The sequence below is a fragment of the Platalea leucorodia genome (genome assembly GCF_965183815.1).
Source record: "Platalea leucorodia genome assembly, chromosome: 5".
In the NCBI taxonomy this organism is placed as follows: domain Eukaryota; kingdom Metazoa; phylum Chordata; class Aves; order Pelecaniformes; family Threskiornithidae; genus Platalea; species Platalea leucorodia.
In genome coordinates this window covers 15,442,960-15,470,343 of record NC_138827.1, presented here as the reverse complement: position 1 = coordinate 15,470,343, position 27,384 = coordinate 15,442,960, and the positions used below count along the sequence as shown (strand labels likewise).

At 45.9% G+C, this 27,384-nt stretch overlaps 2 protein-coding genes and 1 long non-coding RNA gene across 8 annotated transcripts; 1 reads left to right on the top strand and 2 right to left on the bottom strand.

Annotated features, from left to right (window-relative positions):
- The first annotated feature begins 706 nt into the window (after positions 1-706).
- Positions 707-15,565, top strand: DHRS7B (dehydrogenase/reductase 7B). Of its 3 annotated transcripts, none has more exons than XM_082312001.1 (7): positions 707-736; positions 7,963-8,138; positions 9,784-9,899; positions 10,607-10,817; positions 11,513-11,605; positions 13,093-13,245; positions 13,583-15,565. In XM_082312001.1, exons 1-7 carry the CDS (start codon positions 717-719, stop codon positions 13,786-13,788), a joined length of 975 nt encoding a protein of 324 aa, XP_082168127.1. In that variant the 5' UTR covers positions 707-716; the 3' UTR covers positions 13,789-15,565. The 3 variants fall into 3 exon arrangements, with proteins under 3 accessions (XP_082168127.1, XP_082168128.1, XP_082168129.1); XM_082312002.1 differs by lacking the exon at positions 707-736 and adding an exon at positions 768-1,142; XM_082312003.1 differs by lacking the exon at positions 707-736 and adding an exon at positions 4,776-6,079.
- LOC309590645 lies at positions 1,172-13,634 on the bottom strand. The gene is made up of 3 exons (XR_014228180.1): positions 13,545-13,634; positions 12,960-13,133; positions 1,172-3,459 (listed from the first exon to the last, which is right to left on the bottom strand). It is a non-coding gene; the product is annotated as an uncharacterized lncRNA (long non-coding RNA).
- On the bottom strand, positions 13,660-27,384 carry TMEM11 (transmembrane protein 11). 4 transcript variants are annotated; one of them, XR_014228177.1, is made up of 4 exons: positions 27,157-27,384; positions 16,306-19,097; positions 15,579-15,809; positions 13,660-13,750 (listed from the first exon to the last, which is right to left on the bottom strand). XR_014228177.1 is itself a non-coding variant. In XM_082312004.1 (2 exons), exons 1-2 carry the CDS (start codon positions 27,219-27,221, stop codon positions 18,581-18,583), a joined length of 582 nt encoding a protein of 193 aa, XP_082168130.1. In that variant the 5' UTR covers positions 27,222-27,384; the 3' UTR covers positions 15,834-18,580. The 4 variants fall into 4 exon arrangements, 1 of the variants encoding a protein (XP_082168130.1); XR_014228178.1 differs by having other exon boundaries at positions 17,696-19,097; XR_014228179.1 differs by having other exon boundaries at positions 18,305-19,097.

Sequence of the window (27,384 nt, the reverse complement as noted above, 5' to 3'; positions counted from 1 at the left end):
TGCAGAGGTATCAAAGAAGAGAAGAGAATTTAGGTCAGTGTCATCAGCAATGTGCACATAAAATAATGACCATTGGAAATGGGAAGTCTTCCAAGCTCGTCAGGGATCCTCTTTGGAGGTCAAATTTGTAATTATGGAAGACTCCCCTAAAACGAGCCACAGACACAGCCCGCCCAGCTTAGGAACAGCCACATTTCTGTGTCTGGGACCTGATGGTAAAAATCAGCCCCAACTGCAGCCGTTTGGTGAAGCCAAACTGCGCCACTGCCACCTTCCCCGCTCTGCCCCCGCCGGGCCTCCCCAGGCCGCCGGGACAGCAGCCTGGGCGCTCCCGCCCCATCCGCCCAGCCCCACCGCGCAGCTCGGCCGGAGGCGACCCTGGCAGGAGACACGGGGTAAGCAGTGCCCATACGAAGGGCGGGAGCCCGGCGCTCACGGTGACAAGCCCCGGCCTTAGCGCTGCGGGCCGGCAAGGCACGACCCTCCTCGGCCGGGCGGGCGGGAAGGCCGGGGGAACCCCGGGCCCGGAGCGCCGCTCCCCGGCCGGGCGGCACCTGCGGGCGGACCGGCGAGAGCAGGCGGGCCGCCCTCCGGCGGCGGCTTCCGGTTCGCCTCGCGGAGGAGCTGCCTGTCATTGGGCGCTCTGGCAGAAGGCCCGCCTCTCCCTCGGGGGCGCCTCAGGCGCATGCGCGCTGCCGGCACTTCCGGCGGTGGCCATGGTGACGGCGGTAGCCAGGTAGGGCCCGGCCGCCCCCGCCGCTCTGCCCCCGGGCCTCCCGCTCCCCTCGGCCCCGGCCCCGGCCGCCTCCGTCCCTTTCCGGCGGGGAGGCGGCTCCCTTCTGCCGGCGGCCCCCTCAGGGGATGCTGGCACCCCGCCGTGGCCCTGCCCACCGCCGCCCGCCCGTGATCTCCCCGGGGGAACCCACGGGGAGGTGCCGGGGGGCTGCGAGTGCGGGCCAAGGAGATGAAAGTCTGGCGAGTGGGAGAGGCTGGGGGAAAGTGCCCCGGGTCTGGGTGCGGGGAAGCACTGGGCTCCCGAGTACATAGTTCATCGCTGTGACAGCCATTAAACACATAGTTATATATAAACCAGGGCGGGGAGAGACATTAAGCCAACTGTTCATTTTCTCGCTATGTTTTAGGTGAGTCTTGATTTGGTAAATATCTGCAAAATACTTTCTCTGGCACAGCAAATGTTTTAATTTTCTAATCATGTCCCTTTGATTTACCTTTTTTTGTGTCCCAAACACCAACAGAGGATTTTCGAGTGGGAGGGTTGGAAATGAAGCTTGTAACTGAATAAAAGTGGCAGGAAGGTTTATGAGAAGATGATTTCTCAAGTCCAGTCTGGTTTTTGGGTGCTGGAAACATATTTTTTCCCTCTTCCTGTACCATGGGGCAAGGTGTTTTTTTTGCATAACGATTATGTAAAAACATAAGCAGGATGCCATTGAATGTACTATTGAAATACAACAGATGGTTTTCCTGGGTGTTGCTTCAAGCAATGCTTGTGAGATGGTAGCTTGTTCAAATTGCACTAGAAAAAGCGAATTCAAAATATTACAACTGATACTTACCCACCCCCCAGCGAAGCTCAAACATTTGTTCATTGTTGCCAGCTACTTAGAATGAGACCTACCAGCTACCAGTGCGTAGCACTTCTGTGGCGCTCCTGATAACACCGGTTGCCATCCTTTCTTTAGAGAATTCCAGTTGGGTTATTGTATTCCTTCTCCTGAACCCCTTCTCTGCTTTCTGTTTGAAATGGTTGTGTTGTAGTGAGGAGCTCTGGCCAGTTCCTGCATCCTTTCTTAGGAGTTTTACCGGTTTATGATGACTTCTGTGTATTTTTTACATTATTTTCTGCTCGTAAAGTTTGGAATGAAAGCTGATTATGTAAGCACGTAAGTGCAGACTGGCATTTCAGTAATTCATTTGTTTGAATTAATTTAATCTGTTTTTTCTCATTGGGTTTTGAATGAGTTTTCTTAAGTTTCACTTACTGTTTATGGGGATCTTGTGCATGAGAGAAATTGTCAGCAAATTTCCCATAGGCTTATATTAAACCCCTGATTTAACAGACAATGCTATATGACTTTTTTTTTTTTTTCCTGGCTTAGATGTCTGTAAGTCTGATTTCAGTTTCTTTCCAAAGCCGTTAGGTCAGTAAAACTGCTTAGCTGATATAAAATGCAAGTAATGCTCACTTTTCTCCCTGTCATACATGGCTTATAAGGGATTTAGTGAATTTGCTCTGCTGGAGGGAAAGCCCATTTCCCCAGTAAATATCGGGTGTTGATGCGGAGTGTGATGAGAAACTTATCTGTCCATTCAGTTGTCCTCAAAGTTCTCAAGAATCCTAAGTAAAGACAGAAAAAAGTCCTTTTTGTTTTAATTAGCGTGGTACCCATTTTAGAGTGTGCACTGTAAAATCAGTGTATGCCCCAAAACTAATTACAGTAATAGAGAACTGTATAGAGAACTGTAATAGAGAACCATTGCAACTGATTCACAAGTTGCCTTTTTTTTTTTTTTTTAAGTGTTGATCTTTATGGATGCTGTGGATTCAATACTAGAAATTACTTATTTAGTACTAGAAATAATCAGAGGGTCATCATAAGTTTTGAATTCACCTCCATCTTTTTAATCTGGGGGTTAAATTACCCCCACATTTCAAAGGTCACAGACTGTATTCCTGAGGTTTGTTTTTAGAGGCAGTTCTTGGCTGTGCTAGCATTGGACAGAGCGCGTTTGCCTGGACTGCTGCCACTTCCAAATTTAAGTCAGGTCTCTCCTGTTAAAAGACCAGAGGGAGACACCATCTCACAGAGTCACTGGCAAGTGAGTTCTTTTCAAAGGTAGGATATTGTGCTTTCTTCAGACTAAAGTCAGTAGCTAATCAAGCTTAGAGCTGCTGTGCTCCTGGATGAGGGCTTCCATAGGAAAAAAATTATTTTTTTCCTTCCTTTTATCCCCCCACCTTTTAAATGACACCTTTTGATTTCTGAAAATAGCCTCCCAGTTGCTGCCATTTGTCATGTAAAGGACAATGTGATTCTAGGTGGCTGAAGCTAAAGGAGAATAGGTGTTGTTTAGGAAAACTATCATGGTTTTTGTTTCTTTTAGGACTTGATCTCATCTTTGCTGCCTTTAGTGCACTCTTGACCTTATTAACTAAGATCCTTGTTCCTTTGGAAATCGTAGTCCCGGCTTTTATAGGATAACGTCCAGTTCTTGTTTTAAGGGGAAAGTTTTTTTTAACTGGATATATGTGATTTATTTTATGGTAAGCCTTTCAAAAAGTTTCCAATCACTTGTATTTGCTTACATTATCGGTGTTCTTATTTCTGCTCTCTAATAACCTGCATGTTCCAGCCCTGCCTTTTGGGATGGAGAACGGAGAATGACAGGACTTCATTTGAACCAATTATGAGCAGTGGTTTCTCTCCTGCTGATAACCTGGTGATAATAAACAGATAATAAACGTTATCTGTTAAGAATTAATAACAGATTTTTTCAACATGAATACCCAAATTTTTGAACAAAGGCGATATTGGGGTCTCAGACCTTTGAGCAGGAGATCTGAGGATATCCAGCTCATCTCGAATTAGGTGTGGAAACCCATGTGTTCCCCACCCTCCCCCACGTTTTTAATGTGACATGGCGTTATCTGCCCTGGGATATCTTTAGCTACTTCAAAGTGTTATCTATCTTAAGTTGGGTTTTATGCTTTTTATCTTCTTCTCCCGGCCTTTGTCTTGCAACTTAGCATTTTTGTTGATATGAATCAAGTCTTTTTTATCTATGATCTCTTTCATTCTCCTTCAGATTGCAGCAGTTTTTTCCTCTGGCTTTTGCAGCAAATAACCCTAATACCGAACAGAATATAACTTCTTCAGGTTGCAGCAATTCTTTCCTTTGGTCTTTCCACCAAATAACCCTGAAAACTGAACAGAATGTAAAACTGCCACCCTGTTGTGTCAGTAGCCTGGCACTGGGCTCCAGAAGATGGATACTGTTGAACACACTGCAGTGTCGCTCTATGGCTTGAGCTGATTTCCACATTCTCTTGTTCCACTGATATTTATTTTATCAATTACTTTTTTCAGCATGTTCAATATGACAAGCTAAAATAAGGACTCATGCGTTTGTGGTATGAGCTAGCCTATGAAATCAAAGCAAAACTTGTTGCTGTAGGTCTACAGTGCTACAGAAATTCTTCCTTCCTTCCAAAATAATTTAGTTCGGCTAGGTTGTCCTCCTTCTCAAGTCTGACTGAACTGAGATTTTCTTTGTTCTGGGGCTTGGGGAGGAGTGGCTGGAGAGCTGCCTGGCAGAAAAGGACCTGGGGGTGTTGGTTGACAGCCGCCTGAACATGAGCCAGCAGTGTGCCCAGGTGGCCAAGAGGGCCAATGGCATCCTGGCTTGTATCAGGAATAGTGTGGCCAGCAGCACCAGGGAGGTGATAGTGCCCCCGTACTGGGCACTGGTGAGGCCGCACCTCGAGTGCTGTGTTCAGTTTTGGGCCCCTCACTACAAGAAGGACATGGAGGTGCTGGAGCGTGTCCATAGGAGGGCAACGAAGCTGGTGAAGGGTCTAGAGCACAAGTCTTATGAGGAGCAGCTGAGGGAGCTGGGGTTGTTTAGCCTGGAGAAGAGGAGGCTGAGGGGAGACCTTATTGCTCTCTACAACTGCCTGAAAGGAGGTTGTAGCGAGGTGGGGGTCCATCTCTTCTCCCTAGTAACAAATGACAGGACGAGAGGAAATGGCCTCAAGCTGCGCCAGGGGAGGTTTAGCTTGGGTATTAGGAAAAACTTCTTCACTGAAAGGGTAGTCAGGCCCTGGAACAGGCTGCCCAGGGAAGTGGTTGAGTCTCCATCCCTGGAGGTATTTAAAAGATGGGTAGACGTGGTGCTTGAGGACATGGTTTAGCGGCGGACTTGGCAGTACTAGGTTAATGGTTGGACTCGATGATCTTAAGGGTCTTTTCCAACCTTAATGATTCTATGATTCTGTGATTCTTTTTAAGGGGCCATTTGAGTACCTTCCTTGGAAGAAGGTACTGCAACTGTACACCCTAATAAAAAAGGGATCCACATCTCTGATCGGCTAGTCCTTCTCTCTCTTGCTCTCCCTCCTTTGTCCAGTCTTTCTCTTCCCCATCCTGTATTTCCCCTCCCCATATATCAGAGAGGCTTATCTGTTGATTCCAACTCTATCCTGGAAGCTGCAAAAGTGGGTTGTTGCTGCTGACTGGGTTCATGGCTTGCTGCAGCCTTCGGGCGGAGATTGGGTAATTTACCCAGTTCCTGTATATGATAGGGGGGTGGGGAAGAGAAAGAAAACCCATAAAAGGCGAGTAAAGATTTTTTCAAATGAAAAAGGATTAAAGGCAGACCTTCTTTCTTTAGAAAGTAGATGAATAAGTGATACGATTAAGGAATAAGTTAAGCAGGCATAACTGGTTCATATTGATGAGCAATGGATGCTACCTGACCAAAACACAGTTAGCTTTTAGTTGGTAAGATGGGGGCTCTTTTCCACCAGCCCTGTGGCAGAGTTCAGTCCTTGCAAATTCAACCTTTATTTTTGCCAAAGAACGTGAAGGAACTGTGCTGTAATCAAACATGGGACTCCCTCCCATCTCCTAGTGTGGTTTAGTTAGAAAAGGTGTCAGAAAAGCCCCATCTTCCCAGTTACCTTTTCATCTGCTTTACACAGTCAGCTGCATTTTACTGAAATCAGAAGCAAAGCTGGTCAGGACCAGATTTTTAAAATGCCTCAGCTTCAATCTGGGCCCATAAAGGACGTGCCACTCCACCTGTCAGCTCCCACTTTGGAAATAACAAAAGGTCCTAAATGGGAGCTGAAGATTTTTTTGATTCCAAAATGTCCTGTAAGCCCTGCTGCTCAATGTCAGAACAGCACCTGTTGTCCCTGCCCACATCTTGTCTTCTGAATCTCAAGAGACCTTTGAGAGAAAAAAAAAAAAAGGGACAACATAAAGAGGGCAGCTGCTTGAAATGGCTAGCTGAACGTGAACCAGTAAGGAGAACCTCCTGCTTATCCAGCCTAAAGGTCAGTGGCCTTGTGTCTAAACAGCTCTTTCCCAGGAATTATTTTAGGGGCGATATACACTCTTACGTTAAATCAGCTCTACCAGTCCTCTGCTGTAAATCAGTACAAAATACACACTCTCTATGCGCACTCAGTACAAGGAGGGGGAAGAATAAGACGCTGGTCTGAGCAGCTGGGTGCTGTGCTCATGCACTGCTTTGCAACAGAATGAGTTTAATCCTCCTTTTGGGTTTCTGATTTCCCACTTTGGGCATACTCCCTACGCCCAGGGGAGCTTGTGGCCTGGATGTCTAGCTGCATTACGCACAGCGTGTTACACAATGAAGTACTTTGTAGATACATGAGTTAGCTCATGAATGGGAAGCTCCATAGTACCTTGAGAAGAGCTGCGTACTAACTTGATGACTTTATTTTTAGACCTTGTCAAGCTTATTTAGAGCTAGCTCAGCTATCTTTATGTGCTATTTTATTGTGTTTTAGCTATACCTCCAGAAATACTTATTTTATACAGTTTGCTACTGGTTCAGCGAGCTAGTCTGTTCACTGACCACCTACTTGAGGAATTCTGTCCAAGCCTGTGATGGAAATCTGGAAGAGCCTGACACTTTCCACATTAGCTCTGTTCCATGGCATGTAGAGCCTCTGTTATCCCTTCAGCTCCATACAAGCTCAGTCCTACTTAATGACACTGAATTCTGGCTTAGCATTATTAGTTACCTCTTGTTTTCTGCTCCTCATGCTGTCCTTTTGTTTGAAGTAGTCTATGAGTTGTGTGCCCAGACCTTTCCAGTATCTGCCTGGTAAAAGCCTATCTTGCAGGTCAAACTGCAAGAGTTTAAACTCTATCTGCACAACAGGGAAGATGTACTCCGCTTTGGTTTTGACTTCATGTGTGCCCCAAAAGTTGTAGAGATTCCAGGAAGGGGTTGTAACTGACTTTACTGTGACATCAAGCATAAAAGCTTGGGGGTATATACAGTGGGAAAATTAGTGACCTTTTTTAAGCAGAAGTATCACTTACTCTTTGGCCATGTAGTAAGCTGTAACATAAACTACTCCCTTGAAGGCAGTGGCTTAGCAAGGAGATTAGAACTATGCATTGGTATCAGAATCCAATTCCAGGATGAGCTTGGGTTTCATTCACAGGTTTAATTTCAGTATATTAGAACAGAGGTTCATGCTGTTAAACTGCACAATTAATGTTGGCATAAAAGTAAAGAGCATTAATGTAGGCTTTAGCCTACTAGATTAGACATGTGATTGATTTAAATCAGTTAGCTTGCCTCTACTAACGGGTGGTGAAAGACACTGGAGATGGAAGCACAGATTTCAGTGCATAAAGCAAATAACACGCTCAGAGAGAAAACTTACTCTGCGTCTCCAGAAGATGGACTGGCTTATGTCCATCTGGGATAATACACAGTCACTGGTCTCTAGCATGTAGATACTGCGGTACTGGCTGTTCTAGAGAAATCCAAGAGGTTTTATTGCAATCAGAAGAATGCAGAGACATACCCCAGCCCTGAGGAGCTTCCACTCTAAATACACTTTGTATAAGAGAGTGAATCTAGAGCAAACTGGAAAAGCATGTGGGAAGAGCATCTCTGAACCCAAGTTTGTTACAAGACAGCTGACAAGATCCAGCACCAAGTGTCCTGCTGGGATGTTCAGATTAGCATTTAAATGCTTAAAATTGGGTACTGATGTGAACTTTTGAAAGTCTAAATGAAGAGATGAGGAAATCTGTTGAAGATACCTCTGTGTGGGATTTGGTTTATTGGTGGTCTAAGGCAGGGTTAAGAAAAAGGATTTCCCTAGTTTTCAAGCCTCTGCTAATTTTCTCGATGGTGAAATGGTCTGTTTCCTTCATCTTGTGGCTCTAGGAAGACTGTTCATAAAGGAAAACTCATGGATCTCACAAGCACAGTCATCATCCCGCTGCTTTTTGGCAGCTTGGGGATCTTCGCCCTTTTCCGGCTATTGCAGTGGATGCGGATGCGAGCTTACCTGCAGGAAGCAGTGGTTGTGATCACAGGGGCTACCTCTGGCCTGGGAAAAGGTAGGTACCGACAGAAGGGCACCAAAGGCAGGACAAGCAGAGGGTTGTGGAAGGGCCACTGATTGGAATAAAGCAGTAATGAACAGAAAGTTCCTATTGCTCTGAATTTTGAGGGACATAGCTTGCACAGCCATATCAGTTATAACTATAGCCAGTGCAAATTTTGATGCAAGAAAGTCTCCAAATTTGTTGAGGAAAATTTTAAGTATGCTGTATAAACTGGAGCTCATCAAAGCAAGGAACAAGTTATACTGTTCTTGTACTGTCAGGGGTGTTTTCTCTAAATCCTGAAAAAGCCAGAAAGTCAAATTGTTTCTCCAAAACTTCCCAGACTACATTCGTGTTTGGTATATTTCCAGATACCCTGCTACACTTTCTACTCCTTCTCCCTGCCCCTCTCCCCCAAGTTAAGGTACTTTTCACTTGTGGTACAAATCCATCCATTCTAAATTCAAACTCTTGGCAATATTAACACCAGTGAGTATTTTTTTCTAAATAAAATCACAGTATTTTTTTTTCCAAATAAAATTTATTCTTTGTTTGAGTGGATAGGTTCTCTAATTCTGCTTTCTCTTCAAGAAGCTTTTAAAGCAAGTATAGAAGACAAGGTGCTCTCTGCTATCGAGGCCTTTCACTAGGATGACTACATTTCTAGAACAATAGAGCTTAAATTGATGCTGTCTTTGCATGTGAGCTTGTCCTTAAGGATAGGAGTGTTCAGTAACTGAATGGCCAAAGGAGATGAAATGGTCCTCTCTGCCTGTCAGAACCAAAGAGCTGGGAGTGGTAAAAGAATTTGTATTTCACATCAAGAAGAGATAGAACTAGTATCTCAGGAGAGACCTTCCAGCTGTGATAGGCCGGGCAGATGAAGTGCTGTGTGGTGTTGGGTGTATAGATCCACCACTGTACAGTGAAGTTTCCCCCCTTATTGACTCATTGGCAAGATCTTACACTATTCCCCTGACTCCCAGTTATTAATATACTACACCACCTCTAATTGCTGTGTGCTCTTAAACACCCTTCGTTACCACCCACTGTAATCTCTTGCACAAATAAGCAATTTGTCTCACTGGATCACAGAGGGGTGGGGTAGAAGAACACGCGGTTGCCTCAGCAGCTGGTAGCACTGAAAGGCAGACAATAGCATGGCATCCATTCTTCAGCCTTTTCTTGATGAAGAGGATCACCTTGATGAAGCCATTAGCTCCAAGGCTTCCAAAACCCTTGGAGCGTTCACTAGAACTGAAACTCCTAAGACTAGGACCTGCTGCATTAGATGACATACACAAGGTAACCGCAGTCCCTCTTAAGAAGGGCATATAGTCAAAAATTAAGAGGCACAGGCAAATTCAGGCAGCTGATGGGGGCGGATGCATAAACAGCACAGTAACTGCATAACCAGCCCAGTAACTGTGAACACACCAGCTGCCTCACCGTTGTCACACGTCTGTCAAAGTCACAGGAAAATGGCATCTTGCTGTGACTTCACTGTAAATCAGTCCATCACTCAGGAGTAATAAAGCCACCTTAGATCCTTGCCAGCTAAAAGAAGTTTTAGCCTATCACCAGGTATGATGTGGATCTGCTGTTTGTCTCTGGCATTCAAATGTCTACTTTTCTCTCTTCCTTGCTTCCTCCAAAGAATGTGCAAAAGCCTTCCATGCAGCTGGCTCCAAGCTGGTGCTCTGTGGCAGAGACAGCGAGAAACTCAAAGACCTGGTGCAGGAGCTTTCTACCATGACCAATCACCAAAAGAACGTAAGTGTGGGAGAAGGAGAGGCTTGTTGTCTCGTGAGGCAGGGATTTCTGTTCATGTCATTACAGAAGTTACAGAATTGCTTGTGGGTTGTTCTGTTGAGCAATAGCAAAAATGCAACTCTGTGGTTAGGGATAGATATTGTTATAGGAGTACATTGAGCTGACATGTCGTATCTTGTAAAAACCCTACAAAAATAAGCCAGCTGAAAGACTCCTTGCCTTGTAATGGAAGTGAAAGCATGCGAGTGCAGAGTGCCCAGACCCTGTGCAACTGTATGTCATATACTGAATCTGGAAAAGTGACTTTCCTTCTGTTGGCTTTTATTTTTGATGTCTAGTTCTGCTGACAGTGGCTAAGAAGGGTATTGCTGGGTTCCATAGAAGACACGTGGGTTAAGTTTTTTACTTTTTCGGATGCATTTTCTTTAATAAGACAATAGGAAACTTTAGTACTTGAGAAAGATCTCACTTGCCCCTTTCCTAGGCTCTGGTATAAGGAACAGGCTACAGGAGCAGAGAAAAACGAGAGCACAACCTGCTTCTGTCACGTATTCCTACCAAATGGAACCGCTGCACTGTAATTGCACAAGGGTTAGATGGCCCTGCTTCTGTGTTTCCAGAGCTGGGAAATCCCATCATGAGCATGAACATAACACCACATTCAGCACAGCCTGAACTGCTCTTTTGCCAACTTTGTTTATTCACAGACACACAAACCTCACACTGTGGTATTTGACCTCTCGGACACTAAAACTGTCCTAAATGCTGCTGAAGAGATCCTGAAGTACTTGGGTCACGTGGACATACTGATCAACAATGCAGGCATCAGTTTCCGAGGCACAATTGTGGACACAGGACTGGATGTGGATAAGAAAGTGATGGAAACAAATTATTTTGGTCCTATAGCCCTCACCAAAGGTACCTGTGATCCGGATTACAGGGGGACAAGGGATTTGGCTGATACCTTCCGCAGGCCAACACAACTAAGCACAGCTTAACTTCTGTTTGCAATTGTATTTGGTACAGTACAGTATAAGAGGGGAGGAAAGTTTTGTTTTATGGGCAGGCCTAAAGGAAATGCTTGGGCATGACTGCATGTGAAGTACCTGATTAGAGATACCATCTTGTTTAAAAAACCTCCTGACCCTACTTTGGCAGGAACTTATAAAGAGAGATATGGTTAGCCTGTCTGCACTGATAAAACCCTAGAGAATGCAGTGCGGGTTCTAGGTGAAGCTGTAGCTTTCCTAGGAAGCTTCTTTGGTTACACAGAAAGTTCAGCCTGGAGTGGGTCAGCTGCAGGAACTGGAAAGATGTACTGGTGGCAGAAAAGAGCAAGTCCTGCTGACCATGCCTGTGGTGGGAGATTATAGCAACTGTAACAGCCTTTGTGCAGCCTCCTTGGCACAAGGAGTCTCCTCATAGGTGAATGTCCCAGCCAGACTGCAGCCTCAGTTAGAGGCATCCTAAGCACTGTCCCTTGCCCAGCCCCTACGCTGAAAAAGGATCTTGTAATTCACTTAGGCGTCTTTGAATGCTCTGAAAGCATCGATTCTTGACAGCAGTAATGGCAGGACTGTTATTCTGAATGAGTCTTTTCTGTCTTTTGCTAGCACTTCTCCCCTCCATGATCAAGAGGAGACAAGGCCACATTGTGGCCATCAGCAGTGTTCAAGGCAAAATAAGCATTCCTTTCAGATCCGCATGTAAGTACCTCCACAGAAGATGGGGAAGACATATTTGGGGCACCGGACTGAATGAATACTTGGCTACTGCTTCCACATTTAGCTCTCTGTAGAGCTGGCTGCACGCAGGGAAGGCAGAGCTGTGCATCATTCTTAGTGTGGTCACAAATCACTGACAGCTGTTGAGGAAGGCACTCTCAAATACAAAATCTTAGCCCTGTCCTAAAGTTGTTAAGGGATGGGGAAGGAGAATATGTTTTCAGTCTATCTCTTGAAAACAGCTTGATATTCCTATCTTAACACTTGAGAGTCCCTATAAACTTTCTGATTAATTCCATAATTTTATTGCACTTTATCCTTGCTGTTTGCCTGGTTAATCTCCTATAAGAAAGTAGGAACTTTTTGTTTTAATAAGTTACGAAGTGCCATAGTATAACCAATGCCAAAATAAAAGCCTAAACAGTTATCTTGATCCAGCAAACTCTTTATGCTAAATCAGTTATGACAAGAAATAATGTTGGTGAGATTACTGGAAAAGGCCTTATAAAAGAAGGAGGAACTAAAAGGAGAGGGTTTGGCATACAAGCATCTGTAAATCACTGAAAATAAACATAAAAATGGAAAAGTACAGTGGTGATGGCATAAGAGTGGTAGGGCATGATGCTGAGTGAGGAACGTCTGGGCCACCTGGTGTTGCAGATGATGTGGGTACAACTGCACCAAGAAGTGTGTTCTGAAGAGCTTCCCGAGCGCTTGCACAGTGATCAGAGCCACGTGGGCCTGGCAGGACGGAGCTCAGCTCTTGCCTAGGTCCTCAGACGGGGTATGCAGCCTGTGCTCAGCTCTGTGCTGCTGGTATCAACCCTGCAGCCACGTTGAGGTGATGGCAGTCACGGTGGTAGTGACCAAGTATACATGGAAAGGGAGCGAGCAAACGGAGTCGCTCAGCTGTTTAACAGGGGGAAGTCCTGCCTGAGGCCACACTTCTCTACTCCTGTCCGATTGTGTGATCGGGTTTTGACTCTTGCGCAGCCAGGCTCTGAACTGGCTCTGCAAGTCCATAACGCTCAGCGCATGCAGGCCAGCAGGGTGCTCAGCAGCGAATGTCAGCTCTGCCCTCCTGTACTGGCATCGCATTCCCCCAGCCCCAGCCTGTCTTATCAAATGCTTCCCAAGCCAGGCTTCGCGTCTCCTTTATCGCGAGTAGGAGGCAGCTTAGGTTCGCTCCGTAGTGCTTTGGCAGGGCTGTGATATTAAGCTCAGGATCCTAGCCAGTTTCCAACTTGAGTATTTACATTTTGCCTTCCTAAATTGCCTCTCACTCCCACTACCTGTTGCTGCCATTCACTAAAAAAAAAAAAAAAACAAAACCAACCTAGAAGTTGGAGAACAGCTGCTGGGTTCTTGCTGAGAAGTGGCTGCATTGCAGTGAAAAACCTGTTCAGGGGAGTGAATTTTCCTTCAGCCTTGCTCCTTCTCCTTAGTGCAGTCCTTTTCCTGTTTTTCAGATGCTGCCTCTAAGCATGCTACCCAGGCCTTCTTTGATTGTCTACGAGCAGAGGTAGAGCAGTATGACATTGATGTGACGGTTGTAAGCCCCGGATACATTCAGACAAACCTCTCTCTCAATGCTGTAACAGCAGATGGATCTCGCTATGGAGGTGAGATATGATTTTGTGCCCTATATCTAAAGCATCTCCACCTCACTGAGTTACTCCAAGATGTGCTTGCAATATATGGCCTCTAGTGGGGACACAGGTTAGCCCTGAAGTATCAAAAGACAACTCTGGATGCAGGGTAGGAACAGTAACCCCCAAATTTAGCCTTCCTAGACAGTAACTACTGCCTTCTAGCCCAACCATGAATTATACCTGCCTGTGCTCCCATACACAACTGGTGTAAAAACCAAAACCATACAAGCAGCCATGTACCTAGGAAAGGTACTTCAGCGTGGGCTTACCTGCTGGCGTTGGTGCTTACTCGGCTTTCCTTTGGCAGTTATGGACAAGAACACCGCTGAAGGACAGACAGCCGCAGAGGTCGCTCAGGTGGTTCTCAATGCAGTGGGACAGAAGAAGAAGGAAGTACTTGTAGCTGGCCTAACCCCCTCCCTGGCTGTCTACCTGCGAAACCTCTTCCCCAGGCTCTTCTTCACCTTGATGGCAGCTAGAGCAAAGAAGGAGAGAAAAGGAAAGGACTCTTAGAGCTCAGCTCATTCGAGCAGTAACTGTAGGGAGAGGCTAACCCCCTGCAGATTGGCTGGGACATCAGTGGAGGTGCTCCTGCAGGAAAAACCTTTCTCAAAATGCTGCAATTTACCATTGCATGGAGAGTGGGAAGCGGTTTCCCCCACATCGGGTCAGGCCTGCTTGCTGGAAGACAGCATCTAAACCTCACCTGAAGAAGGGTGCTTGGACAAAGGGGGAGAGCTGAGGCTGCAGGGGAGGGGAACTGAAGGGAACACACTTTGCAGCAGGGGAGGCCTATGTGCTGAAAGACAGCACCTTACCTCACCTCACTCCAGGCATGCTCAGCTTTACTGGCCTGCTACAAATAAAAACCACCCGTTTTGCCTTCACAAAAGCAGATCTTGGCTTTCCCCACCCTGTGGCCCCTGTGAAATACAGTCCTTGGCTGGGAGCTCTGGTGATCAGTGTCTCCTTCCCACTCCCAATCTGATCTAGAACATGTTGCTTGAAGCAGGAAACTTCAGAGCCTCTGCTTGTTAACGCGCCAAATCATCTGACATGTTAAGCTAAAGTCAAGTCTCGTGCTCCTTTTAAAGAAGCAACTGATGTAAAATTTAAGTTTTATTTGGCAGTTATTTTATCTGTCTGAACCATGCCTTACTGATATACAGGGACATTTAACTCTGTGCTACCCGACAGTACAGTATTAACCCCTAATGCAGGGGCACCACTGAACAGATAGAAAACAGCACCACCAGGTATGTTGTTGTGTGTAAATACTGCGCAGCTGGCAGCAGCGCGCCTGGTCCACCTGCAGGCCTAGAGCACGGAGTAGGTGCAATTCTGTAGATGCCAGGCAGACTGTCTCCTGGCAAGCAGAGGAGAATCTGTGTGTGTAGAGAGGACAGTATAAGAGACAGACCCTTAGTTCTCATCTGTTTTAAAGCAATCACGGATGCCAATTAGGATCACATCCAGTGGGGGAGCGATACCCGCCTGTTCACATATCACAGGCTTCAGGGAGTCTGACAGCCTGAGGGAGTGCCATATTCCATTCTTCAGCCCTTCTCCTCATGTGAGGGATACCAGCACCACTAGGAAAAAGGAGTGGCTGCACAGAGATGGCTCAGTAAGGACAGAAATAATCTTTTTTGACTTATAACTGAAATAAAGCCTGCTAGTGGGAACCAAGGTCCAGACCCCTGCTTGCCACCTCCATGCACTTACCCGCATTCTCCATGTGTACTGCCTTGTATGTCCTGCCTGTGAGTGCACATCTGGTGACAAATAAATTACATTGCTATGAAATTAATCCTTTGTTCTACTTCAGCTCCTCACAGCAGGTAACATTAGAGGAAGAGAAAGCAGGAGGGTTTTGTTTTTCTTTTCTTACATTCCTGCAAGGTGCTATTTTACCAGTAGTAGTTGCAGAACAACATACTTCATCCCAGCCCTCTTTACATCATCTGCTAGCTCACAGTAGACATAGTGTGAATCCACACAGAGGACTAGTCACACTAAAACTGATACAGGTGTGCAGGCTCAGCAGGACCTTCTCCTTCAAAAAGCCTTTTCTTGACCACTACAGATTTAGAAATGATCTCCGAGAATCCATCCCAGATGATGACCAGGACATGTTTAATGATCACAATGCCGCTGCTCAGCTGGGACATCCTCTACCATTTTCGCTGTGGCTGAGGTTGCAGATTTGTTACATAAAGGCCTAGGGTTGAAGTTACAAGTTGAAGCTTTCAGGTGTATGTATCTATCTTTTTTCCTGTTAAGATAGGAAACCAAGGCATTACCTTCTCTCCCTCTCCACAAGGAGAGTTTCTGTAAGCGTTACTTGTGCTTTTCCTTTCGTGTTTTGCATGTTCAGGTCCTCCACTTCTTGGCAAAATACAGTACTCCCGCCAGTCTTGTCCAGCTGCTCCGTCTTCTGGCGTTTCAGGTCATGGCTCCCCAGGAAGGACCAAGGAGCCGCTTTGCATTTCTGTGTTATCTTCCAGGGTGCCGAGGGCTGTGACACATCAGGCCTGAGGAAAAAAAAATTACGTGGGGAGTTACCATAGTTACTGTTTGAACTACCGCTCCAAGTCAGAGGTTACTGACAGCGGGCACATTCCCCTTTGACAGTAAATTCCCTCTCTGTGATGAGAGGAATGTAGCACACTCCATTTCAGAGCACCTCCATAACAGCTGGGATGGGCAGCAAAGCGTGCGGGGCTTTTGAAAGGAAGGCTTGTTCCCAGCCGCTGTAACCCACAGCTGCCGGCACGGGGGAGGCAGAGACTGACCCCAAAGCCCTGCATACAGCAACCATCCACGCAATGTGGCGAAACACACGACCCTTGAGACCCCTCTCATTCTCCCAGGTCACCTTGCATCGTTACAGCACTGACTGACTAATACCCAGGATATCACCAAGCATTTTAGCTACATTATCACTAATATTTCTTGGAAAACAAGCCCCCATCTATGTCCTCTCCACCTCAGAATGGAGTGAAGGGTGTGTTTTTAAAACAGACCTACCTGTTTTGACAGCTAAGCTGACTTTTCACCTTTCCTCCTGCAGTAAGAGACCAGAGGAAACTTGCTCATTTTTAACTCCAGAGTCTGACGCAAGCCACGCATTTAGGGAGCCTACCAAGGGTTAGTCCTTCTGCCATAGTCATCATTCCAGGCAAGGGAAAGCTTAACACAAAAAACATGCCCAGGACCACAGAGGTTTGGTGAAGAAAAGGAGCTAATAGCCCTGACAATTATTCTGCATTATTAAAAAAGAGCAGGAATGTCTTCTGTGTGGCTAGCATAAGGATGTTTCAGGGCCTTCTGCAGCAATAGAGTACGTATTAGCTATGGCAGATCTGCCACTAGTTTAAAATTCATCCAGTAGACAGGACTTTAGGAACAAACAACGCCAGGACTCGGAAGGCAGCCGGCCCAGCCGTCTTGGCCTAACCGCAGAATGATGAAGTACTTGCATTTCTTCCCCTCCTGTCTGCCAAGGCAACTGTACATTGTTGCTATAAATAGAGACACTCTGGATCCCAGCTTCTTTTAACCTTGGAGGGAGACAACTCAGCCACTGTACCAGCAGAAGAGGCAAAGGGCTGTTGCCACCTAGAAATGTCTCCGTGCCACAGGAGTTTCCTCCAGCTCACGTGCCTGCTCAGCTACGGCTGCCTGCGCGGGTGGTAAAAGCACTCGCTCAAAACTGCTGGCAAACCCCGTTTGCCCAGCCCGCAGACGGCTGGGATGCACAGCCTGCTAACACAAAAGCTGCATCAGCAGAAAAGCACAAGTTGGAACCGCGGCCAGAAAAGGCTGCTGCAGTCTGGAGGCGAGGGGGAGTTCTTGGTGCCTGCTGTTGCAATTTGGAAAGATAAAGATAGAACTACTGAATTTGGTTTCCGACCTCATGAGACTCCTTTCCAAGGTCAGTGCTTCAGCTGTGGAGGTCGGACTGCAACTACCACTGAAGCAAGCAGTACACCTGTGTGCAGGCGGTTTTTATGACAGGGCTTTGCTCTTGTATTCAGATCGTAACACTTGAAGCTGTGCCAAGCCGGCCTTGTAAATGCAAGCCACGCCTATTTTCCATCTGGTAGGAGGAGATTAAAGAAAGCAAGCCCCTATCTTTTAAAAGTCACTGGCAGATCTTGCAAAACAGTAAATACTTGCCATTCTAAGAACAAGATTTTGACAGTTTTGAGCTAAAAAGATGAATTAATGCACAAGACTGACTTGTAAAATTTCAGATAACACAGTTACAAGATACAATCATGTGGATGCCTTGCAGCAGTAGCAGGCAACTCCAGAAGCGTGTTCCAAGCAAGAGCAGTGGAATTGCGTAGTCAGGGCACAGCCAGAGCATCAGCAGCAGTAACAAAGCACAAAGGGAAGACAGCTGGGCTCCCACCTCAGCACTCCTCAGCTGCATGTGCTACAACGCATGTCAGTGGAGATGTATCCACACTGGAAAGAACTTGTACAGGAACTGAGCAGAATGTGTTTGTAACTGGAAACTTAAGAGCGTTATCTCCATTGTGCAGAGAAGTCATAGTTGGAGGTGGCGGGGCAGCAGAGGATTTGGACACCTTAGCCCCAACCATCAATGCTTAAGCAATTATCAAAAAGATATAAACACTGGGGTAACAAGTAAGCCCTCTTCCAAGAAACAAAACTAGTCAAGCAAGAGGGAAAGCAACACTCCACAGCTATTCCTTCAACAGATGGCTGCTGTGAAGTAACATGGGTGCTGCTGCCATGTGCAATGGACAAGAGGAATATCAGGTCTGTGTATGAGCATGCATAAATAATTATCACCACTGGACTTCTCATAGCAAAGCCTCCATCCCCTGGAAGCACACTATAAAAGGGAACTATGATAACAGTAACCAGAGAGCAAAAGCATTTGAAATTCTCATCCTTTAATGGTCAATGATAACTTCTGGCTGGTTCTGTGTAATACAATTAAACAATATACTTAAATGTTTCAAAAAAAAAAAAAAAAAAAAGAAGCTCTCACACCCCCTCTTTCTATAGCTTTCTTTCATCGACGTTCCACTGCTGGATTGGACTCCCATGGCCTAACATACAGCTCTCAAGTCACCACACATCCACATCTTAAGTGTAACGAAGAACTGAAAAACCTTGGTGCACCAGTGATGTTATTTTAAAAATAACAGCTCTATTAAACCAAATCCTTCCCAGTCTCCACTGCTTCTCAAAGAGGAAAAACAAAATGTTACTGTGGGAGTCTTAATACACTTGTCTTTGTGGGTTTCTCTCTTCCCTGCTGAAGTCATACAGCATAGAGTTCATAGATCTTCTTTACACAGTACACCAGGGCAGCGAGTGCTATCGTGTTATGCAGTCTCTTTCTGTGCAGGTCGTCCTTCCTCACCAGCACCACTGGAGTGGAGGAGGTGAGCGTATGCAGGGGCAGGCGGGAAAGTTTATAGGCATCGTACTCTACTTGGTACTTGCAACAGGGATCAAATTGCCAAGAGATACCATAAAGGGTGCAGCAAGCCACGCTCAGCACACCAGCAGGCAGGGAGATGTAGTGAGAATAATCTACTGGAAGTGCCAGAGGGGTGAAGAGACAGGTGGTGCCCGCTAACACGGCGGTCTTGTGCAGGCAGTTCCCGACAGTGATCCAGCGGGCCGTCTCATCCCCAATGCGAGTGGGCTCTATCACTATGTATTTGTACTGCGCTTCCAGCGCCTGCTCCAGCTCATACTCAAACTGGTCCTGAGCGTTCTCTCCATTGTAGATCTCATGCACGATGTAACAGTCCGTGGAGGACAAGGTGACCCTGTTAACAGGAAATACAGAATTAAAACTACAGAGCTTAAAGATGGACTTTTCACCCACCCAGCTGTGAGAACACGCGAGAAAAATGCCTGAAGTGAGGGCAGCCCCTCAAGGTCAGTCACTGCCTCTGTTAAACAACAAGCAGCTTTTTCAAATCAAGATTCATTTCACATCAGCTAGTTATGCCTCCTGTACATGAAGTCATCCCAGAATAAGGCAATGTATTTTTCCTTACCTTTTCCTAACTTGGAGGAGCTAGAACATTTTGAGAAAAACAGGATCTTGTTAACAATCCTGAAGTGGTTCCTCACACTGAGACCCAAGCAGTTTCTCTGGAGATACTGGAAGCGTCACACCCTAGTGACCACACCCCATCAATGAACGAACCATACAGACTTCAGGAGTTTTCACAGAAAATAAGACTAGCAACTCATCCATCAAGAGGGCAAGTTGCACTGAAAGGTTTTAAGAGAGGAAGCATCTTCAGTGAATACGTTTGCTTTCTCCCCACAGTAACTACCCTCCTTGCCACTGATGCAGTTTGCTATTTAGTCCTCCGTAGTAAATCCAACAAGGATGGCCAAGAAACATTGCTGGAAGTGAAGGTGAAAAAGGTAGCAGAGAACTCGGTTTGTTACAGAACAGCTCACTCCTGAAACAGGGCGCAGCAAAGCAAGAAAGGAACATGTTTTTAACCCAGGCAGGTTTTAACAGTGAAGAAAGAGCTGCTCGCTTTGCCTTGGAGCAGTGTCCCTGCTGACAGGGAATTCACAAGACTTGTACATTCCCCCATCTGAGTAGCAGCTTTCAGCTACCTGAAGTCACATCAGTTTCCACCTTCCCTCCACCCTCTTCACACACATCACCTTGGCTGCAGCTACATTAATGTAACAGATAGCTAAGAAATAGGATTATGACTGTTTACCTGCGCTGAGGAAGGGTAAACACCCAGCCATGAGAAGAAGGCAAAATCCTCCCTTCTAAGCAGAAGAAATAACTATTTCTGACATACTTGTGCTTAACCAGAGCAAAACTGAGCACGTGGCCTCTCAAGGATAAAAATATCTAGCAGATTCCTTTAGCAGAAGGAGAACAAATGGCACACATATTTGACCTAATCACAGCAGACAAAATCCCAACAGCATTTAGACCCTCCCGATACTGGGAGGCAAGACACTGCTGAGATGGAGAATGAAACTAGCACTTCTTGCTCCATTAGTACAGTGGTACTTATGTGCATACACTGGAAAATAAGGGAGAAAAATACACATTCGCAAGCTGCTGTGTTACCAGACATTACCCTTAATGCGCAGCTCCGTTCATGCTGCAAAGGGTATCGTGCAGTGGCCATCTGTAATCAAGAATATTGTTAAATTACAAGCTGTTGCCAGAAGTAGCTGCTTTTGTGAACAGTGGCAAACATATCAAACAGCAGGACCCAAGACGTACCAGCCTCTCTCAAAGCAGAGTAATAAGCAGTTTCATTAAAAGTCTGGCTGGAATTTATATAAACTACAAGGAAAACTCAACTCACAAGCTAGTTATTGAGTTCTCTGCAGTGCATTTCCCCCTTGGCCTGTTCACGGGTAGAAAGAAAAATAAAAATCCACCTGAATGCTGTGTATGCCAGGGGCTTCTTTAAGGCCATCATCTTGTAGGACATTATTTGGAAAATTATGATTATACCTTTCAGCACAGGATGCGGTGGGTTCTGACATTCTGTAGTGAATTGGCAAGTATTTAAAGAAAAACTTCAAAAGACAGCACTTAGATAAAAATTTTACAGAGTACTACATCTCTAATATAACTAAGAGTATCAGCTAACATTAAGGAATTTCCAACAAAGAAATAGTTAACCAGGTGTTATCCTGAGACATTAAGGACACAGCTGGTAATGGTTTCTGCCAAGGATTTTTTTTTCTTGATGACAACTGTTCCAAGCGCAGCTTCTTCCAAATCAAAAATTCCAGTTTCATTACAGAAGACATGCTGAGATTTAAGGTAACTCTAAAACAACACCAATGACTATGTGAAACCACTTGCTAAGGCATAATGACTTCAGGGAAGAGCTATTGCTGAAAGGCATTTTCAAGCTGGAAGCTGACCCAGTGCTAACACAACCCTCCAGATAAAATTAGTATTTCCTACCAAGGAGCATTTTCAGCGTTTTGTAACACCTAGGAACACACAGCATGGGTCTGCAAAACTGTCGTGGTTTAACCCCAGTTGGCAACTAAGTACCAGAGAAGCAGAATCCAAGTTCAACTAAGAACTCTGCAGAGGCTCAGGAACAGCACAGTAGCCTAGTCACCCTTGGATCTCCCTGCCATCAGTGAGAAAACAAGGGTGAAGCAAGCCCATTTCTTCTCTGTACAAGAGCCATGGGGAACTGGGCTTCTAACTCTAGGAATTAAGTCAAGTAACTACATTAGATGGGATTTCTCCAGGTTCAGCATCAGGACAGGTGGCACTAACCTATCAGCCTCACTTCTAGCTCAAATCTTGCCTGTTCTTCCCTCTGAATATCCCTTCTTTCCTTTCACTGTAACGTACACGAACAGAGCCATACCACAAGCAATGGCCACCTGTCAAAGAGAGCAGGAATCCGACAGACTTCGGCGAGAGGCAGTACTGTCCATCTCTTCTGGAATCTTTTGGCTTGCCAGGCTCTGGAGCTTTTTAACAATAAAGTCAAGAAATGCAGAATCCTCCTAAGCCAAAACAAGCAGATCCTAAAACATGTTCTGTTGAAAAAATCACTGGGAAATAAACTGCACAAAGGCTTCATCCCTGATAGAGTCTGGCCCTTTAACTATGCTGTTTCTCCAAATTAGTCCTCTAATATGGGAATAAATCTCTATCACAGTGCTGAAGCTGCAAATGGCAAAATGGGCAATCCAAAAACAAAGAATGAAAAATTAGCTGCTCAAACAATAGGACACATGAAGAGTCAGCAACGCAAGCAGAAAGTCTCCATTTCTGTAACAGAGGAAGTGGGGTTTATCACGTATTATTTTCACACAAGAACTGTCTGCCCCTGGAGGATGGAAAGCTGAAAACTGGTTTGTTTTCAGATGATATAGGCAGAGACACAGATGAGGTACGTGGGCTTGAGAAGGTTTTAGCCCTTGTTGGCATGCAGAGTAGGACCAAGGACCTTAGTCCGCAGAGGCAATCTCTCCTGACACAGCCTTTCAATTGAACACAGCAGCTGCACATGAACAAATCCAGCCAAAGCAATTGGATTTGCTCAAACACTGGAGGCTATGGAGTTTCCTTTTTGGAGCTTGTCCCCCACCCCCCAGCAATGACAAACAAAAATGCAGAGCTATGCAATCGACTCCAAGCTGGCATCCACTGGTTACAAAGTGCAGTGATTTTATATAAATTCCATTTTACTTAAAAGAATAGTAAATAACCAGTGTCAGAGAGGATCTAGTTCCAGAAACCATAAAATGCTGCCACATATTCAGAAGCCCAGATTGCTATTTACTAGACAGACCAGAACCTAAAAGCAGTTGTTAATATTCAATCAAATGCTTTTCTAGGACCTGCCTCCCCACCCCAAAAAAGAGGGCTATGTTAAAAAGTTGTACAGCTGTTCTATAAGAATAGTTCTGGACCTTATTTGCAAATAGTTTTTTCTATTGCAGCTTCACACATTCTGTTCTTGAGAAATTTTAAATATCTCATTCCTGGTACCAACTGCATGCATAGATGGGGGAATGTGACAGTACTCAACTATTCAGCATAGAAAGATGAATATAATTTAAAATCACTGATGTAAAATTTTGGTATTGCCAAAGTTATAAACAAGGAATCAGTTGTTAACAGAGCTACCACCAGCAGGAGGGGCAGAAGTGTCTTAGCTATAGGGCAAGCTTCAAATTACATTTGGATTATCTTCCTAACATGGGAATATCAGAGAGCACCAGGAGAGGGGTGCTGCAGCTGGCTGAACAATAGCAACTCCAGCAGTTTCCCAGTTACAGCCCTCAAAGCAGCTCCATTTCTCTGCCTCCAACTTGGAAGCAGTCTCCTAGTTGCCTCTTGAAAACAGCAGCTTGTCTGTTAAGTAAGTTTCAACTGGATAGTGCCTATGGATGAAGAAATAAATACCCTTCTAAGGAGGAGACACAATGCCACTCGATGTAAAAAGAGCTTAAGTTTTGCCAGGTGCCAACTGGCAAAAAGAGAAACAAACGAACACAGTGCTGAAAACAGGGCAGATGACAACATCCTGGAAGAAACCCCAGCATCCTTCTACCACTGTCCACTTGCAGGGGAGAATGACTGAGCCTCACGAGTTTGTTGCTGTCAGCCTAATGGTGTTCCTCGATCTGCCAGATAGACTTCTGGCGAGAGTTTCAAGTTGTCCAGCTATCTCAGTTCTGCAAAATGTTCAGAATCACAATTAGAAACAATCTCAATCTGCACAAAGCACAGGTACAGTTCTGTGCAAAAAAAAGGTTCTTTTTAAACCCCTCCCATAACACGTAGCTCAAGTTTGTTAGGGTTTTTTTGTTGTTGTCGTTGTTTTTTAAAAGAAGAATGTTCCTGGACAACAGTATTGCTCAGAGCACCAAACATACATTCAGATTAACTGTAAATGAAGACCAGCCTGATTAGTAGTTCAAAAAATAAGAAAGGAGAGGCTTGCAGCAGTGTGGTAATGCCAGTCACAAGCAGCACACACACACAAAATCTAGTTTAGCAATGCAGCAGAGGGACTTCATGCTGGCTGGGCAAGTGAACTGCAGAAAAAGGACATTACTGATAGCCAAAGCACAGCACTGGGGTCATTATTAGCATCTAAGCCAAGCTTGAGTAAGTCAATGAAGTCAAAGCATGACAAATTCAAAAACTAAATTTCCCTCACCCCACATAAATCCTTCTTGAAATTTAATTTAATTTCAAGATTAAGGAATGAGCTATGGTCTGGCTTTAATTCTCAGTGGAAATACTCCACCTCAAAGTCATATTCAACAGTATATTTTCCTACTCAGGAGAGCTCCAGGATATGGCATACAGAACGTATGAACACATCCGAGCTTAAGCACCTGAAGAATTGTTTCTCTGCTGAACGTCCACACAATATAACAGTCTCAGGCCATCAGCCACAGCTGTCAGGCCTATGGCTTCTTAAAGGCCATTCTCAACAGGTTGCCAATGCATGCATTAAAGCAGAGGAAGAACGGGAAAATCGTAGCAATAAAGCAAGACTTTTGTTCAAAAGATACACCTTAAATACAGATAGGAAAGAGAACAGGAGAACATAAGCGAGATCTTCAAGCAGCCTCGGCAAGGGAAGACAATACTAAGGAAAACATCACCAGACCATAAGAAAAAGCTCCAGCCACCAGAGCAAAAAGAGGTGTCAATTTTAAGTCAACTAATGATTAGCCAGGCTAATGGAAATAGGTCAATCATTGCTGTAAGCAAACAGAGTACCAGAAATCTGAGCAGTGCAGGTAGCGAAAGGAGAGATCTCTTTAAGGGTGCAGAGAAGCCAATACAAGCAGTGGTGATGACATTAAAGCTGTCCTTTCTGGAGTCTATTAGAACATCTTCCGGGAGAACAAATGGCATTCTGTCTTGTGTTCTGGCGGTCATCGTGCTGAATTTTATACAAAAACACTAAGTACAATTCAGTGTCTGTTCTGTATAAAAAAGTTGTTTTGGTCTACAGATTAACAATTCCCTTTAGACAGTCTCCATTAAAGAGTCTATCCAGAATGAAGAAAAACAAATATTTAGTTGGTTCTCGTCAGTGTTTTGGGTTATTTTGTTTAACCTTATTATTTCACCACCAGAGCCCAGCTGGAGTTCACAGCCAACATTAACATTGAAATTAACATCCTTACATTTAGTGCTACTGGGGAAAGCACTTTTTGACCAATTTCAGACTTCCTTATATCAATAAAGTCATTTATTGATACAGTCTCCACAGATAGAGTTGCTGGACCTTTTTTTTTTTTTTTTTTTTTTTAAATGAAAGCTGGTCTAGTCTAATAGCAGACAGTATTTTATTCACTACTGAGTTTCCTCACACCACCTCCCAACACACAGATGCCTTTTAGACTAGCTGGCTGACAACTATAAAAACTCCTTGAAGCAGCTCATTTATGAGGAAAGCTGGATTAGCATATTCAGTTCAAAGGAATGTGTCTTTGGACAAGAATCCTGCCCAGTCTAAGAAAACTGTATTCACCGTATAAAAAGCATATGTCATCATTTGATGACATCAGGTCTGTCAGCACTGCCTTTTACACAACTTGCGTTGCCAGCAGTCAAACAAGATCAGTAGGTGTGATTTGGGATTAGCCACTGATGGAGAGAGGCAGAGGCCCAGTCACGCGTATCTCCAGCTCTGCAATTGCAAGGAAGAAGTAGTACCTAGCTGACATCACCTGATACCTATGAGAAGCATGATCTTCCGTCACGTTCATATAGGATGACACCTACAAGAACCACCATCTTTTGATAGGGATTGTGAAACGCTGGTCAATGGTGTATCTGTTGTTCTGCTGTGTTGCTTCTGTGCTCTCTTATACTTAGCCATATACTTCTCATTGCCAAAGGAAAAATACTACGTGCAGCAGGTTCATGAAGTAACTCGTGTTTATGAATAAATATTTTTGATCATAATCATAGCTTTAAAAAATCACCTCAAACTACAATTAGATTATTGTATAGTTCACAATCTAGACTAAATTACAAGGTAACAATTCACTTTTAAGTCTGCATCCGTTTTCACCCTGGTAGAATAATTTTCATTGAAGTTATTAAGTGCTCTTTTCCATATTTTTTTTTTTTCTTCACTTCTGCTGGGAGGACAGATCTACCACACGAAAACTCCACACCTCTTGTGCTTAGCGCTGGGGCAGGTGCCAGCAGTGGTGCAGACAGCTTCGCCACTATGCCACCGAGCTCTGAGGTATTCTTAGTTGTTTATATGAACTACACTGATGCAGTAATTCCATTGGCTCTTCCAGTTCAATTACTTTTAAATTCCCTGAGCAGAGACAGCATTCCTGCAATTCACATTAGCACCAGAATTTTAAGGGCTACTTGTGGCTCTCCTTGGCTATGTAAAGTCAACACCATCAAAAAGAATACTGTTGAATTACAGCAAGGGAACAAAATGAAGCAAAAGCCACAGCAAAAATGAAGAGAGATACCAGAGTCTCTAGGTAAGGCAGCAGGACAAAAGAAAACTCCTCACAATAAAAATGCAGCAGCTTTCAGCAGCTGCTGGTTACATCAGTCAGCCCTGGGGCAAAACAGGGAAAATGCCAACGTAAGGAAATACAGGGTTTAACTAGACATTTTAAGTAGGTACAGAACTGTGCATACAGATTTTAAAGTAGCTGAACAAGATTTTCCTCTGTCTCTTTTTGCTGTATTAAAGTTACAATTCCCAAACTTCTACAGCTACTCTGCGGGTAGTTCCAGCATGTCCTAGCTGCTCCTCCGCCCTGACAGCGGCAAAGCGGGAGCCTTACGGAGCTCTGCGACCGCCGAGCCGGCGACCGCCGCCCGCCCCGGCCCCGCGGACCGGGGGAGCGCGGCGGCTCCGCGCTGAACCCCCAAGCGGCCGGGACCGCCGTGGCCGCCCGCAAAAGGAGGTCACCCTGGAGGACTCGTCGCTGCCCTTACCGCCTTTAAAAATAGCCGTGAAGGAGCCTCCCCAGGGCTGGCCCTCCTCCACCCCGGCCCCGAGCGCCGCATCCCCGCGGCGGGAAGGGCTGCGGCCGCCGCCACCGCCACCCTGCGGGCCGCGCTGACCTTCCCCGGCCCCGGCCCCCCTCCGCGGCCCCATCCCCGCGCCCGCCCACAGCGGGAGCCCGCCGGCCCCGGCGAGCCCCTCCGCCCCGGCCCCACCTCAGCGGGGCCGCGTCCCCCACCCGCCCTGCCTGGCCACGCTCCCCTCAGCGGGGCCCCCGCCCTTGCCGCGGGGTCGCGGGGAGCCCCGGGCGGCTGCAGCCCACCTCCTCCCGCTCCCTGCCCGCCCGAGGCGCCTCAGCTGCCCCGCACCCTCCACTCCAGCCTCAGCTCACCTCTCCCGGCCGCCACCGCTGTTGGTGCTGCCGGGGCCAGCGCGCCTCCTTCCCCACGCCGCCATCTTGGAGACACTCGGCTCGCAAATGTCTCCACCAACGGACCCCGGGCCCGCCGCGACGCCCGACGGGAAATGTAGTTCGCGGGGGCCGCCGGAACCACTCAGCGGGCGGGGGGCGAGCCCACCTGCGGACTACAAGTCCCACAGTGCCCCGCGCCACCGCCCG